The sequence below is a fragment of the Bubalus kerabau genome, chromosome 12 (assembly GCF_029407905.1).
Source record: "Bubalus kerabau isolate K-KA32 ecotype Philippines breed swamp buffalo chromosome 12, PCC_UOA_SB_1v2, whole genome shotgun sequence".
Lineage (NCBI taxonomy): Eukaryota > Metazoa > Chordata > Mammalia > Artiodactyla > Bovidae > Bubalus > Bubalus kerabau.
Window position 1 is genome coordinate 76169070 of NC_073635.1, and position 12423 is coordinate 76181492.

Below are 12423 nucleotides of genomic sequence, written 5' to 3' on the forward strand. Positions count from 1 at the left end.
TGTGTCAATACCACATCACTGCTTGTCATTAACTATTACTAAGTCATCATTCTAAAAAGAAAACTGTGTAAGTTTCTATGTCTTAAAAAATATTTCACAAGCATCTTTTCACAATCACTGCCTCTTCTTAGTCCATGCCCTCTTTCCTCCACAGCAAGAATGGCTGCATCTCTCACTTCTTGGTATCTTCTACACCACTTTGCAACTAACTGATGCACAGTAGTTGAATAAAACAAAATCTTACAAATTGCTACAAAGCTGACAAACACATACAAGAAAATTCCCTCTTGCCTTGCAAATGCTAGATATAATTCAATGAGAAAAGCTAGAGCAATAGAGAAACTGAACAAACAACTTAGACCACTCCCACTCCCCAAGGTCCCCAAAACTGTGAACAAGAGGCAGAGACTGCTGGCTGTCCTTGAAATCTGCTCTTGTTCTTCTGAGGTAACAAACCTAGATTTTACCTGCATGTGGCAGCCTGGAGGGATGCCCTCCCTCTGTCTCGAGGCTCCCGAGCAGACAGGAGCAGCCATGTGACTAAATCCAGGGCCATGGAGAGTGACAGTGACCAGGACCTTCCTCTGCCTCAGCCTGGGCCTTGGGGGCTGCCAGCGGGGTCAAGGTCACATGCAGTGGAGTAACATAAGAAGAGAGAAAGAGTCTGGGTCCTGACACCATGGAGGTTCACACTAGCCATGGGACTTGCTATGGGGAGAGTTGTATCACCACATAAAAGGTACATCCTAACTCCAGTTAGCTCAAAATGTGACTTTATTTGGAAATTTGGTTGTTGGAAATGTAATCAATTAAAGCGAGATCACAGTAGAGTAGGGTGGACCCTGAATCCAATATGACTGGAGTCCTTATGAGAAATGCAGAGACAGACAGACACACAAAAAACAGCTACCTGATGATGGAGACAGAGGCTGGGGTGATGGCTTTCAAGTCAAGGAACACCAAGGTTTGCCTGCAACAACTCAGAGCTAGCAGAGGCAAGAAAGGATGCTCCCTTATCGGATTCAGAGGGATCCTGACTCTGCTGATAGCTTGATTTCAGACTTCTAGCCTCCAGGACTGGGAAACAAAACATTCCTGTGGTTTTAAGCCACATGTTTTGTGGTACTTTGTATCCGCAGCCCCAGGAAACCCATACAGAGCCTCACAGGATTCTTGCATGAGAGAAAAGCAAAGGACCCCTGTAAGCAGCTTTAGCATGGTTACCTCTGGGACCCACAGGTAAACCAAATCCTAACCCATATGGGGAAAAACTTAAACAAGCATGTGAGGATGTTTGAGAAAGAAAATGACACATAAATAGTAATCTACTACCTTAAACATCTTGACACCCCATCTATCGTGCCTCAGAGTCATAAATGTGATTGCAAACTTCTACTTAAAAAGAACTGGTCAAAACTGAATGTGAAAACCCTTGTGCAGGAAAAGAAAGACAGGATCCTTGCATTTCTGTCAAATATCAGCTGGTGGAAGATGCTTTCATTCATTCCTTCCTCCACTCATCCTAGCTCACTGAGAACCTAACACTGAGCACAGTGACTCCTACCCGCCCGGAGCCCATGTCCACCAGGAGGCAGGATGGACGGAGAGTGGTATGAGGACACGTTTGCAGGCTTTCAACCACCACAGCCTGAGTTCTTTCTCCCCACCACCATCGCCTGTTCTGACACAATTCATCTCTCTCCCAACTCTCTTTTCCTCTTGAAACAACATAATTTCAGAATCTCACTCACTATTAGTTACTTCAATAATGCAACTTTTCTTTTGCTAGTTCCTTCCCCAGTCCTCCCCAACATCACTGACTCCACCCCAAGACACTCCCTCCCGATCTCCTTACAGCCCCTCAGAGAGTGTCCACAAGCTTAACACCCCACCCTGCCCCCTCTCCCCCCACCGCCCCAGTGGCTCACCTGCACCTAAATCCATGCTCCCCAGGCGGCCTCTGCCTGGACACCCTGAGTACTGACCCCACCCACCCTTCTAGTCCATCTCAAATACTAACCCTACTGAAATCAGCTCAGCACATCCCCAGCTGGCACTGCCCTCCCTACCTCTGAATCCCCTGAGGAATACTAGGTCACACAGAGGGGAGACACTACATCATTTGTGTGCTTTTACAGTCCCAACTCCAGCTAAGACCTAGCCTTGCACAGTCAGCCCATCAAGGGCTCAGCTAAGGAAGGAACAGACTGCATGGCTCTTCAAACCATCCAACCACTGACTTCATGGCTACAGCCTTACACAGTCTAAGCTGACACAGCAACAAGCAAAAGGTGATGAGACAGGCTGGGACCCTCTACTGGAGTGCTTGCATCTGGACAAACGTCTCCTTGAGCAACAAAATACAAAGAAATCCTAAGGGACTAAACATACCTGCACATATGCAAAGGCAATCATGAACAATAAGGTACAAAAACATCACAAGCTAACTGGCATTTCTGAGCTGCTGGGAGCAAAGCAGGGAACTGTGCACGATCTTGGCACATGACACCTACCAGACAGGGGGCAAACCACATAAGTCACCCCTGTGGCTCAAACCACCAATCCTCCCCTACCCTCACCCCACTTAAGGAACCAGCCCTCTCTTCTCAAAGCATCAACAGGGCATCAGTTTCTTGTTTTCATACTTTGTGCTGCAGCACAAGCCTCAGTGAAGCCTTGCTTGAATTTCTCTTCTGGCCTATTATCAACTTCTATTGATTAAAAAGACTGAGGGCCCTGGAGAGTAACGTATATGTTATATATCTGGTCTAGACAGAATCAAATTCCAGTTTCAGCTTAAGCATGTAACCAAGACATCAATATTCAATCTGTATACATTAAAATAGAAACACCCCAATTTCAAACAAAAAATAAAGAAAAGGAAAAGTATGCCTTATGTGAAGAATTAAATTTATTGAGCACCTGTCCACAAACAATACCTCTGAGGTGAACAGATGTCACAGTCTTCCAAGGGTTAAATGAGACCCCATTCAACACATGATCAGCTTGTAAAGGCGCCAGACGTGCTGGCTGGATTTTTCTCCAAGACTCAGTCTGATGAAAAAGCTGAAGTTAAATGGCCAGTAGAAAGTTGATACTACCAAAAAGACTAATTTGCTTGTAGCTGGTAATGGAAAACAACCTCAGAGACAGGTTGTTACTAGATGTTAAAGTTATTGAAGACTTTAAATGAGTGCTTTGCAATCCTATTGGAATCATCCAAGGCCAGGACCATGGGTCCCCCTTCCTTACTTAGTGAAAAATAGAGTTCTTGGGCTTATGAGGTCATAATAAATCATTCATTTTTACAGAGCTGATTTAATCTTAATTTTAAACAGAAATACTTGAGCACCTACCGTGTGCCAGGCATTGTGTGACTACTTAGGGACATTTAGTTTATTTACCCCTGAATACTCAGGGACATTTAGTTTTAAAGAGGAGACAGTAAGTATGGTCGGAGTTACAAGTTTGAAAGGAAGAGGGCAGCTAGAGACAGGCTTAGACACTAAGTAATATAATGACAGGAATAAAAATATTGAGTCAGAAATCAACAAGAAAATATCTTTTGGAGGAAAGACTCCATTTTTAAACACAGAGAACTAAGTGAATCTGAGGCCACTCTTCCTGCCCAGGGAACAGGGACTTCTCAGCAAGTTCCTCCCCTCCCAGACCAGAGAGGAATCGTAGTCACCCCAGGACTGTGCACAGTCACTGCCTAGTCATTCCAGTCAGCACACGAGATGCATCTGTTCGCTTCTCCTGCCTTTAGACATTTTAATCATCCTGCAGCCATCACTGCATGTCAAGAGCCTGTGCTGCTGCTATTTATACTACCGGTCCTAAACAAGCATGGATCTTACAGTACTTTTAACACACTTTACCTAAGAAAAGAGGGAAATACATACATTTTGGAAAGACTGCCAACTTGGCACTGAAAGAGTTAAGTCTCACCTAACTGGCACACAGTGACACCACATAAAAGAGGCATTTTATGTAAAATCCACCTATAACTTTAAAAAGTTATTTTTCACTAAACCTTGATTCTTTGGATGCTGACGACGGCCTCTGACACCTTCTCGATGGCCATGGGGAAGTAGAGGGTGCTCGAGAACCGCAGAGCCTCGAACAGCATCACCACCACAAACACCTGGCTGGCTGAGATCAGGTTGTCAAGGAGCTCATTGGCGATGAAGGTGACAAAAATCATGATTTTGCTCACAGTGAAAAATGATGCCAAATTCATGCCTCTAAGGTAGGAACTTTTCAGAATCTTGGAAATTTCCTTACTGTAAAAAGAAAGTAGGACAAAGGTTTTATAAGAAGCATCAGCATACAAGACATGAATTCAGTGCCCTGTGTAAGTGGCCCCTTTCTAGGGAATGGACACAGATTAAGATGAACCATCCTTCACATCATGGAGACATTAGCATAGTGCACACTCAGGGTTCTGGCCGACACCAGGACCACACACTTCATCCCCACTTCACTCTTTCAAGTAAGAGGCTTTCTGTCACAATTTCAAACAATTTTGGGTCAATCTGACATTCATTCAACAAACTTTCATAATCACAAGCCTGTGCCAGGCTCCTCACAGAAAGACACAGCTTGTCCCCTCCAGGCGCTCATGAACTTATGGGTGAAGAGACCTAGCAACCACAAAATTAGGAGACAGTAGACAGAGATGGTCATCACAGCCCCCAAGGGAGCCCAGAGCTGGAATATGTAACTCGGAGCAGTGGAGTAAAGGCAAGTCACACACACATGGACCATGAAGATGAGCTGGAGTCAGGCTTGGAGGCCAGAGTAGAAGGAAGATGGGCTCTGCAAAGGTGCAAAGTGAGAGGTGACAAGGTGGGGTCAGAGAAATGCTCATCAGATATTTAAATGAATGATGGAAAAACAGTCTAAAAACATGAAGCAGAACAAAAGGGACAGTATTTTCATAGCTCCATTAGAATTGAATAATAGTGATTCATGAGCTTTCATGGTGGTAAAGAATCCACTTCCAATGCAGGAGACACGGGTTCAAGCCCTAGGTCTGTAAGATCCTCTGGAGGAGGAAATGGCAACCCACTCCAGTATTCTTGCCTAGGAAGTCCCATGGCCAGAGAAGCCTGAAGCTACAGTCCATGGGGTCACAAGGAGTCAGATCCGACTGAGCGACTAAGCACAGCAACAATGAACAATAGTGATTCATACAGTTCAGCTCAATACAAGTATACCAAGTCTCTATAATCTTCCTGGTTATCAGCCATCACCATAAATTACAATTTTAGTTTGAATGTCATTGTCTCAAATACTATGTTAAAAGCATTGCTTATTGGGATTTGAGGTATTAAGAACTACTTAGAATTTAATTTCTATATAAGTAAGAAGCATATATATATTTTTTTCCTTTGAAAAGATGGCAAATGAAAGAGCAGGGTAAATGATATCTCCACTATTCTTAACCCTCCTGCAACATGTAGGGGATGCAGTGAATAGTTAGTATTTAAGTTCACCTTAATGTGAATCTGAACTTAAATACTTCTTTGGTAAGACATCTAAAGTATCCAATGGAATAGGAAATAAAGCATGAAAATATGGAGTGATATCTATATATATAAACTTACCTTCTCAGTCTGGTAATAAGGTCTATAAATGACTTTTCCCAAGCATTCATTTTTATTGTTCCGATGCCAGTTATGACTTCACTCATGGTCCTGATCCTCTCGTCTGTGAGAGCAGCAGTCTTACTCCTGAGGGGACAGACGTGAGAGGAGCCTTAGTGACCACAGCTCAACTTTCCTCAGTAGCAGCAGCAGGAGTGGGCATGGGGGCGGGCTAGGAATAAAATTATTCTCTACAGCCCTTTTGCACTTAGAACACAGGCAGGTCCTACTCAAAGTACAAATGGAGAAAAAGGCTTCAACTAGGAAGTCAACCATTCAGTCCATTTCAAGAAGTAACTTGGAGAATGTGCAGCATCGGCTAAGAAAAATCTGAAATGTGTCAGATACAAACCATCTGCTCAAAGAGGTCACGGTCAGGTAGGGAGACAGAAAGACACCCAGGAAGACAGAGTCTGTGCTGTAATAAAATAGGAGAGAAGCTCTGGGGAGCAGAAAAGATGGGGCTGTTAATTCCACCAGGAAAGGAGAACAAGAAGAGCTTCAGAGACCTGGTAGCTCTGGAACAGGGCCTCGAAGGATAGAGAGCATCTATCTCTCCAGCAAAGACAGGAAAGGAAATTCCAAATAAAGAAAGACACCAAGCACAGAACTGCACACACACAACACACACAAGAACTCAGTGACCTTCAAACAGCACAACATCTCCATCACCTGACAACCACCCACCTCCAACCCTCTGGGACCTGCTTCAGTCTAACTAGAAGGTTCTTCACCACAAGCCACTTTTCTGTCACATGTGCTGCTGTGAATGTGGGGCTTCATAAAGACACAATGAAGATCAGCCTGGCCATGGGGGTGCTTATAACTTAATAGAAAAATGAATAAATACCTGAAAGGCTCCAACACAAGCCTAACAAAAATATATTCAGTGAGAAACGGGGCTACAAGATTCTTACTATTTACCAATATTTAAATAACTTGGACATGGGTAAATTCTGCTGAAGGACACTCTACTTTTTCAGACACGGTGCCCAGAGGACCCAGTGAATGCCTTCCCTATTCCTGTTTCAGGATCAGCCTTCATTTTAAGGCTGGAGCCTCCACTGGCTAAGCCTGTAGGGTCTACAACTCACACAAAGAAGAGACTAGAGAAGGTATTTGTCTTGTTTTTGAACAAAAGCATCAAGCAGACTGTGGATGTTACCAATTATATATTATCAATTTTTAAAAGAAGTGTTTCTCTTACCGGAGTGATGAAAACAACTTCCCGAAGCAGCTTTGCAAAAGCAGAAGAATAATGAGAACAGCCATCCCGGCAAGACATGATATTCCTATTTCCATCCAGAGCAGGGCGGTTACTGTGACAGCCTGCAGTGGCCCCACCCACAGATAGTGCAAGAACACTGTTACCTTAGAAGAGAAAGACAAAGCCACTTCCAGTTCAGTTCAGTTCAGTTCAGTCACTCAGTCCGACCCTTTGTGACCCCATGAACCGCACCACACCAGGCCTCCCTGTAAATTTCTAACTCCCGGAGTTTACCCAAACTCATGTCCATTAAGTCGGTGAGCCATTCAACCATCTCATCCTCTGTCATCCCCTTCTCCTCCTGCCTTCAATCATTCCCAGCATCAGGGTCTTTTCAAATGAGTAAGCTCTTCGCATCAGGTGGCCGAAGTATTGGAGTTTCAGCTTCAACATTAGTCCTTCCAATGAACACCCAGGCCTGATCTCCTTTAGGATAGACTGGTTGGACCTCCTTGCAGTTCAAGGGACTCTCAAGAGTCTTCTCCAACACCACAGTTCAAAAGCATCAATTCTTTGGCACTCAGCTTTCTTTGTAGTCCAACTCTCACATCCATACATGACCACTGGAAAAACCATAGCCTTGACTAGACGGACTTTGTTGACAAAGTAATGTTTCTGCTTTTGAATATGCTGTTTAGGTTGGTCATAACTTTCCTTCCAAGGAGTAAGTGTCTTTTAATTTTATGGCTCCAGTCACCATCTGCAGTGATTTTGGACCCCCCAAAAATAAAATCAGCCACTGTATTTGCGATAAAGTGATGGGACTGGATACCATGATCTTAGTTTTCTGAATGTTGAGCTAAGCCAACTTTTTCACTCTCCTCTTTCACTTTCATTAAGAGGCTCTTTAGTTCATCTTCACTTTCTGCCATAAGGGTGGTGTCATCTGCATATATGAGGTTATTGGTATTTCTCCCGGCAATCTTGATTCCAGCTTGTGCTTCTTCCAGCCCCACGTTTCTCATGATGTACTCTGCATAGAATTTAAATAAGCAGGGTGACAATACACAGCCTTGACGTACTCCTTTTCCTATTTGGAACCAGTCTGGTGTTCCATGTCCAGTTCTAACTTTTGCTTCCTGACCTGCATACAGGTTTCTCAAGAGGCATGTCAGGTGGTCTGGTATTCCCATCTCTTTCAGAATTTTCCACAGTTTATTGTGATCCACACAATCAAAGTCTTTTGCATGGTCAATAGAGTAGAAATAGATGTTTTTCTGGAACTCTCTTGCTTTTTCAATGATCCAGCAGATGTTGGCAACTTGATCTCTGTTTCCTCTGCCTTTTCTAAAACCTGCTTGAACATCTGGAATTTCACAGTTTATGTATTGCTTAAGCCTGGCTTGGAGAATTTTGAGCATTACTTTACTAGCGTGTGAGATGAATGCAATTGTGCGGTAGTTTGAGCATTCTTTGGTATAGCCTCTCTTTGTGATGGTATAAAAGCCATTAAGGACAGAGAATAGAAGCAATATGCTCTGAAGGAACAGACAGAAACCTAAATAGAAATTATCTCACTGTGTTTTAAACCTGCTAAAGCAGAAATCCAAGTGTCCACCCCAGATGATACTGTTTCAGGGCAGCACAGGGCTGACTTCAGGGATGTCCCGGGAGAATCATATAAGCAGCAATGAAGGAAGATGTGGATTTTGACCACAACACAGATGAGCTCAAGGCTTCTCCAAATGCTCTGCATTCCAGAGTTTAGCCCTCATCTCCCTTGGGCTCCCCAGCATCCCAGGAAAGCCTGTATTATGGTACCTACTGCTCTCTCCAGTAATTACTTGTGTATTTACCTCCTTGATAGACTGTGGCTTCTATAGGGCAGAAACTAAGCTTTATTCATCCCTGAAAGTGAGTAGGGGCCTTACTTCATGTTTCATGAATGAATACTGGATAGAAAAGTGTCTACTACAACACAGATCTGACCAACAGCTACGATGTTCTGGGTCATGTGATCTATGCTTAAGGTCAGTGGAAAAAGGAGTGTGTGGGGACAGCAGAGAGGAGGTTGTGTCTGGGGACCACCCACTTGAAGGCTCCCTATGCAGCAGGCACTGAACAGGGTGCAGGGGAAAAAACAATCCCTGCCCACCAGGCCTTCATCACCTAGAGGAGGAGGAAGACAGTTCAGCAACACCTACACCACGTGCCAAGAAGGGCCGCTCCAGGAGGACCCCTTAGGACACTAACCAAGCTGGGCAAGAACACTGCTGCCATTTATTATCAGAAAAACAAAACTCTCACTTATGAAACAATACATATAATTACATCGAATTTGCACACAGAGAAGTGAAAGTTGGATAAATAGAACCTTTGTCTTACATCCTCAACAGAACCTTGGCTGACACCAAACCCTGGCACCTGGCATCCCAATAAGCTGAACCCAGTGAGAAAAATAGGAAACGGAAGAGGATCCCTCAGGGGCAGCTTACCTGGTCAAACCTATTCACATCATTGGACAGCAGGTTGACTATCTGGCCTGTGGTGGTCTTCCCCATGGCTGGGCTACTCAGGTGAAGGGCCTGAAATGAGAGAGGGAGACAGAGATCCGGATTCCCAAGGTGATACCAAGTCATCTTAGAACATAACACAATGGAGCATGTGTTCCAAGGGTCTTGAATGGTGTCAGCAGGAGCAGGATGACCCCTGACAGCAGGGCTCTAGGGACCCTTGTTCAGCCTCTAACTCCTCAGTGTGGCAGCAGCCCCAACTACAAGGACAGCAAAGGGAGGAGCAGGAGGTAAAAGCAAAATCCACCCCCTGTTTCAGTGAACTTGCACCTGTCTGAAGGTTAAAGGGTGTAGGTTTAGACTTAGGACCCAACTAAGCAATTTTTAGCCAAATTGGATGAGACTGGAAAGGTTGCCTTAGGAAAGAAATTCGGAGACTTGGATTCAATCATTCATCCTGTGGGTGACAATATTTAATCACTTTGAGCTTAGTTTCCTCATTCTGAAATGAGCAAGTATGATGTTCAAAACACTGTTCCTGTGAGGAAACTGTGGTCTTGATGCCAGTCTGCTGATTTTACAAAATACACAACCTGTGTTGCTCAATCCCTTTATTTAGTCAGAAAAATGCCCTAGAGATCTGAGGAAGCTGAAAAGACACCAGGAGCTGCTTCAACAGACCAACTAGAGCCACTGATCCAAATAAAATGTCATACTTCATAAGAAACCTTTTCTCGACTCCTCAAGTTAAAGAAGAAAACAATGATCAAGCGAGAAGGTAAAATGATATAACCACAATGGAAGAGAATACGGAAATTCCTCAAAAATTAAACATGACATTAGCATAGAATACAGCAATTACACTACCAGGGATACACTCAAGAAAACTAAAAACACAACCTTGAACAGACAATTTGTACACTCATATTCACAGCAGCAATGTTCACAATAGCTAAAAGGTGGAAACAACTGTCCACTGACAGATGAGCAAACACACAGAATGTTGCATAGACCTATAGTGGAAGACTATTGAGCCTTAAAAAGGAATTAAGTTCTGACACCTGCCACAACATGGATGAACCGTGAAGACATCGTGCTACAGAGCATAAGCCTCACACAAAATGACAAACGCTGTATGATTCCACTTATATGAAGTACTAAAGTACTCAAATTCACAGAGATAAGAAGTAGAATGGTGCTGGGTGTGGGGAGAGGGGTTGGGGAGCTAGTGTTTAATGGATGCAGAGGTTCAGTTTGAGAAAAAGAAAAAGTTCCAGAGATGAATAATGGTGATGGCTACATAGCAATGTGGGTATACCTAATGTCACTAAATGCTGTACTTAAAAGGAGTGAAAATGGTCAACTTTACACTGGGAGTATTTTACCACCACCACCACAACAAAAACAATGGTCAAAAGCCAGAGGTAATTTTACCAAAGCTGTGGAAATGTATTAATCAATAAATGGTAAGTCCTTTTCACATACGATACCTCCTTCACAATCATTCAAAATTCAGCTGCAAAGAGCACAAAATGCTGAATGGGCCATTTTAGGAGTGGAATATGTGCAGCCTTAGAGACCTCCTGGAGATCTGCCCCAGCCTGGAATCCATGGTCAGAACAAACTATGGCTACGGGCTTAGCAGCCACTCCATTTCTAATGCCCAATCTGATTCCTCCCCAGGACCAGGGATTAGGAGGTGGGGCCTGAGCATGAACCACAGAAGTTCAGAGGGGCCTTTCAGAGCTGCTCGGCAGCACCAGCTGTGCCCTAAAGAATCAGCCCACCTGTAACCTGAAAAGAAGTGTCTTGTTTCTGCACCCCAGCAGGACTCTACGTGCAAGGCTGTGCATGAGGAAATTTGTCTTTTCCAGGTTTACGGAATTTCAAGTTATGTCCATGTTATTATAATCCTTATAATTCCTGACTTCATATAGGGCCAACATTTAGGTAAAATCAAGGCAGTAAATGAACTTCTTGGGAGATATTTACATTCACATAAGCCAATGTGCCAGGTCAGATCACATTTCCCAAAGGCAAGATTCCAAAGTGTGGTGGGAAGAGGAAGAAACACAGGTAGACAATGGCTCACCTGTGCAGCAAAGAGTGAGCTTTCACTAAACCATCACCTCACACCTAACTTAAGGTTTCACAACACGGTTCAGGTAAAATTTCACAACTATTATGAGAGTTAAGTATGATCTGGAAAGACAAACATATAGCCAATTTGTGGGGAAATCTGAGTATCCATCTCCTAAATGGTTAAAGATGCAACAGAATAACAAAGATGATGATGAATGACAGTGAAGACCTCTGACTGCAGTATGCGGGCACAGCTACAACTTCCAGATCACCTAGAAGGAAAGCAGCTCAGATGCTGTTGTCAGACAAGACAGTGAGATGCCAGGTCCCCAGTTTCACACAATCCTGAAAAGTACAAGACTCTGCTCAAGGAAAAATGAGGAGAAGACATCTCACTTCTGAAAAAAGTATTCTGAAGAAGCTCTAGATAAGCAGCAACCAGGTAAAAGAAGCAATATTTTCAATTTAAGCTGCTTGGTTTTGTCTTTCAATGTGGACTTTATTTATTAATAAAAATTGCATGTGTTTAAGGTTACAACATGATAATTTGGTATAAATACACACTGGGAAATGGTTACTATAGTAAAACCACTTAAAGTATCCACTACCTAATATAGTTATCCTATTTAACATGTGTGGTGAGAACATTTAAGATCTACTCTCTTTGAAAATTTCAAGGATACAATACAGTCAAATAAGGATTTTTTTGAAACAGTCTAAGGCAAAGACATGTCCAGGATCAAGTTTATACAGAGCCCTTCAGCTCTTGACACTGATATACCTGTGGCAATACTTTTGTAAAGATACCTGAAAGCCTTACTCTTTTTACACTAGTTTAGACAAGGGTAAACTATGGAATAATTTCATGGCATTTCTCAATACAAAATCACTAAACACATTAAATCAGTTCTTATTAAAACTGCTACAATGCATACTAAAAATAAAAGGAAATATTGTATTAAAATAATTT

At 43.1% G+C, this 12423-nt stretch overlaps 1 protein-coding gene across 1 annotated transcript in view; it reads right to left on the bottom strand.

Annotated features, from left to right (window-relative positions):
- Positions 1–12423, bottom strand: part of LOC129624251 (ATP-binding cassette sub-family C member 4-like) — a 195433-nt gene that overhangs the window by 128562 nt on the left and 54448 nt on the right. Inside the window, 4 exon segments of the mRNA XM_055541911.1 lie at positions 4037–4286; positions 5613–5738; positions 6859–7022; positions 9354–9443. Of these exon segments, the coding sequence (XP_055397886.1) occupies positions 4037–4286; positions 5613–5738; positions 6859–7022; positions 9354–9443 (630 nt within the window).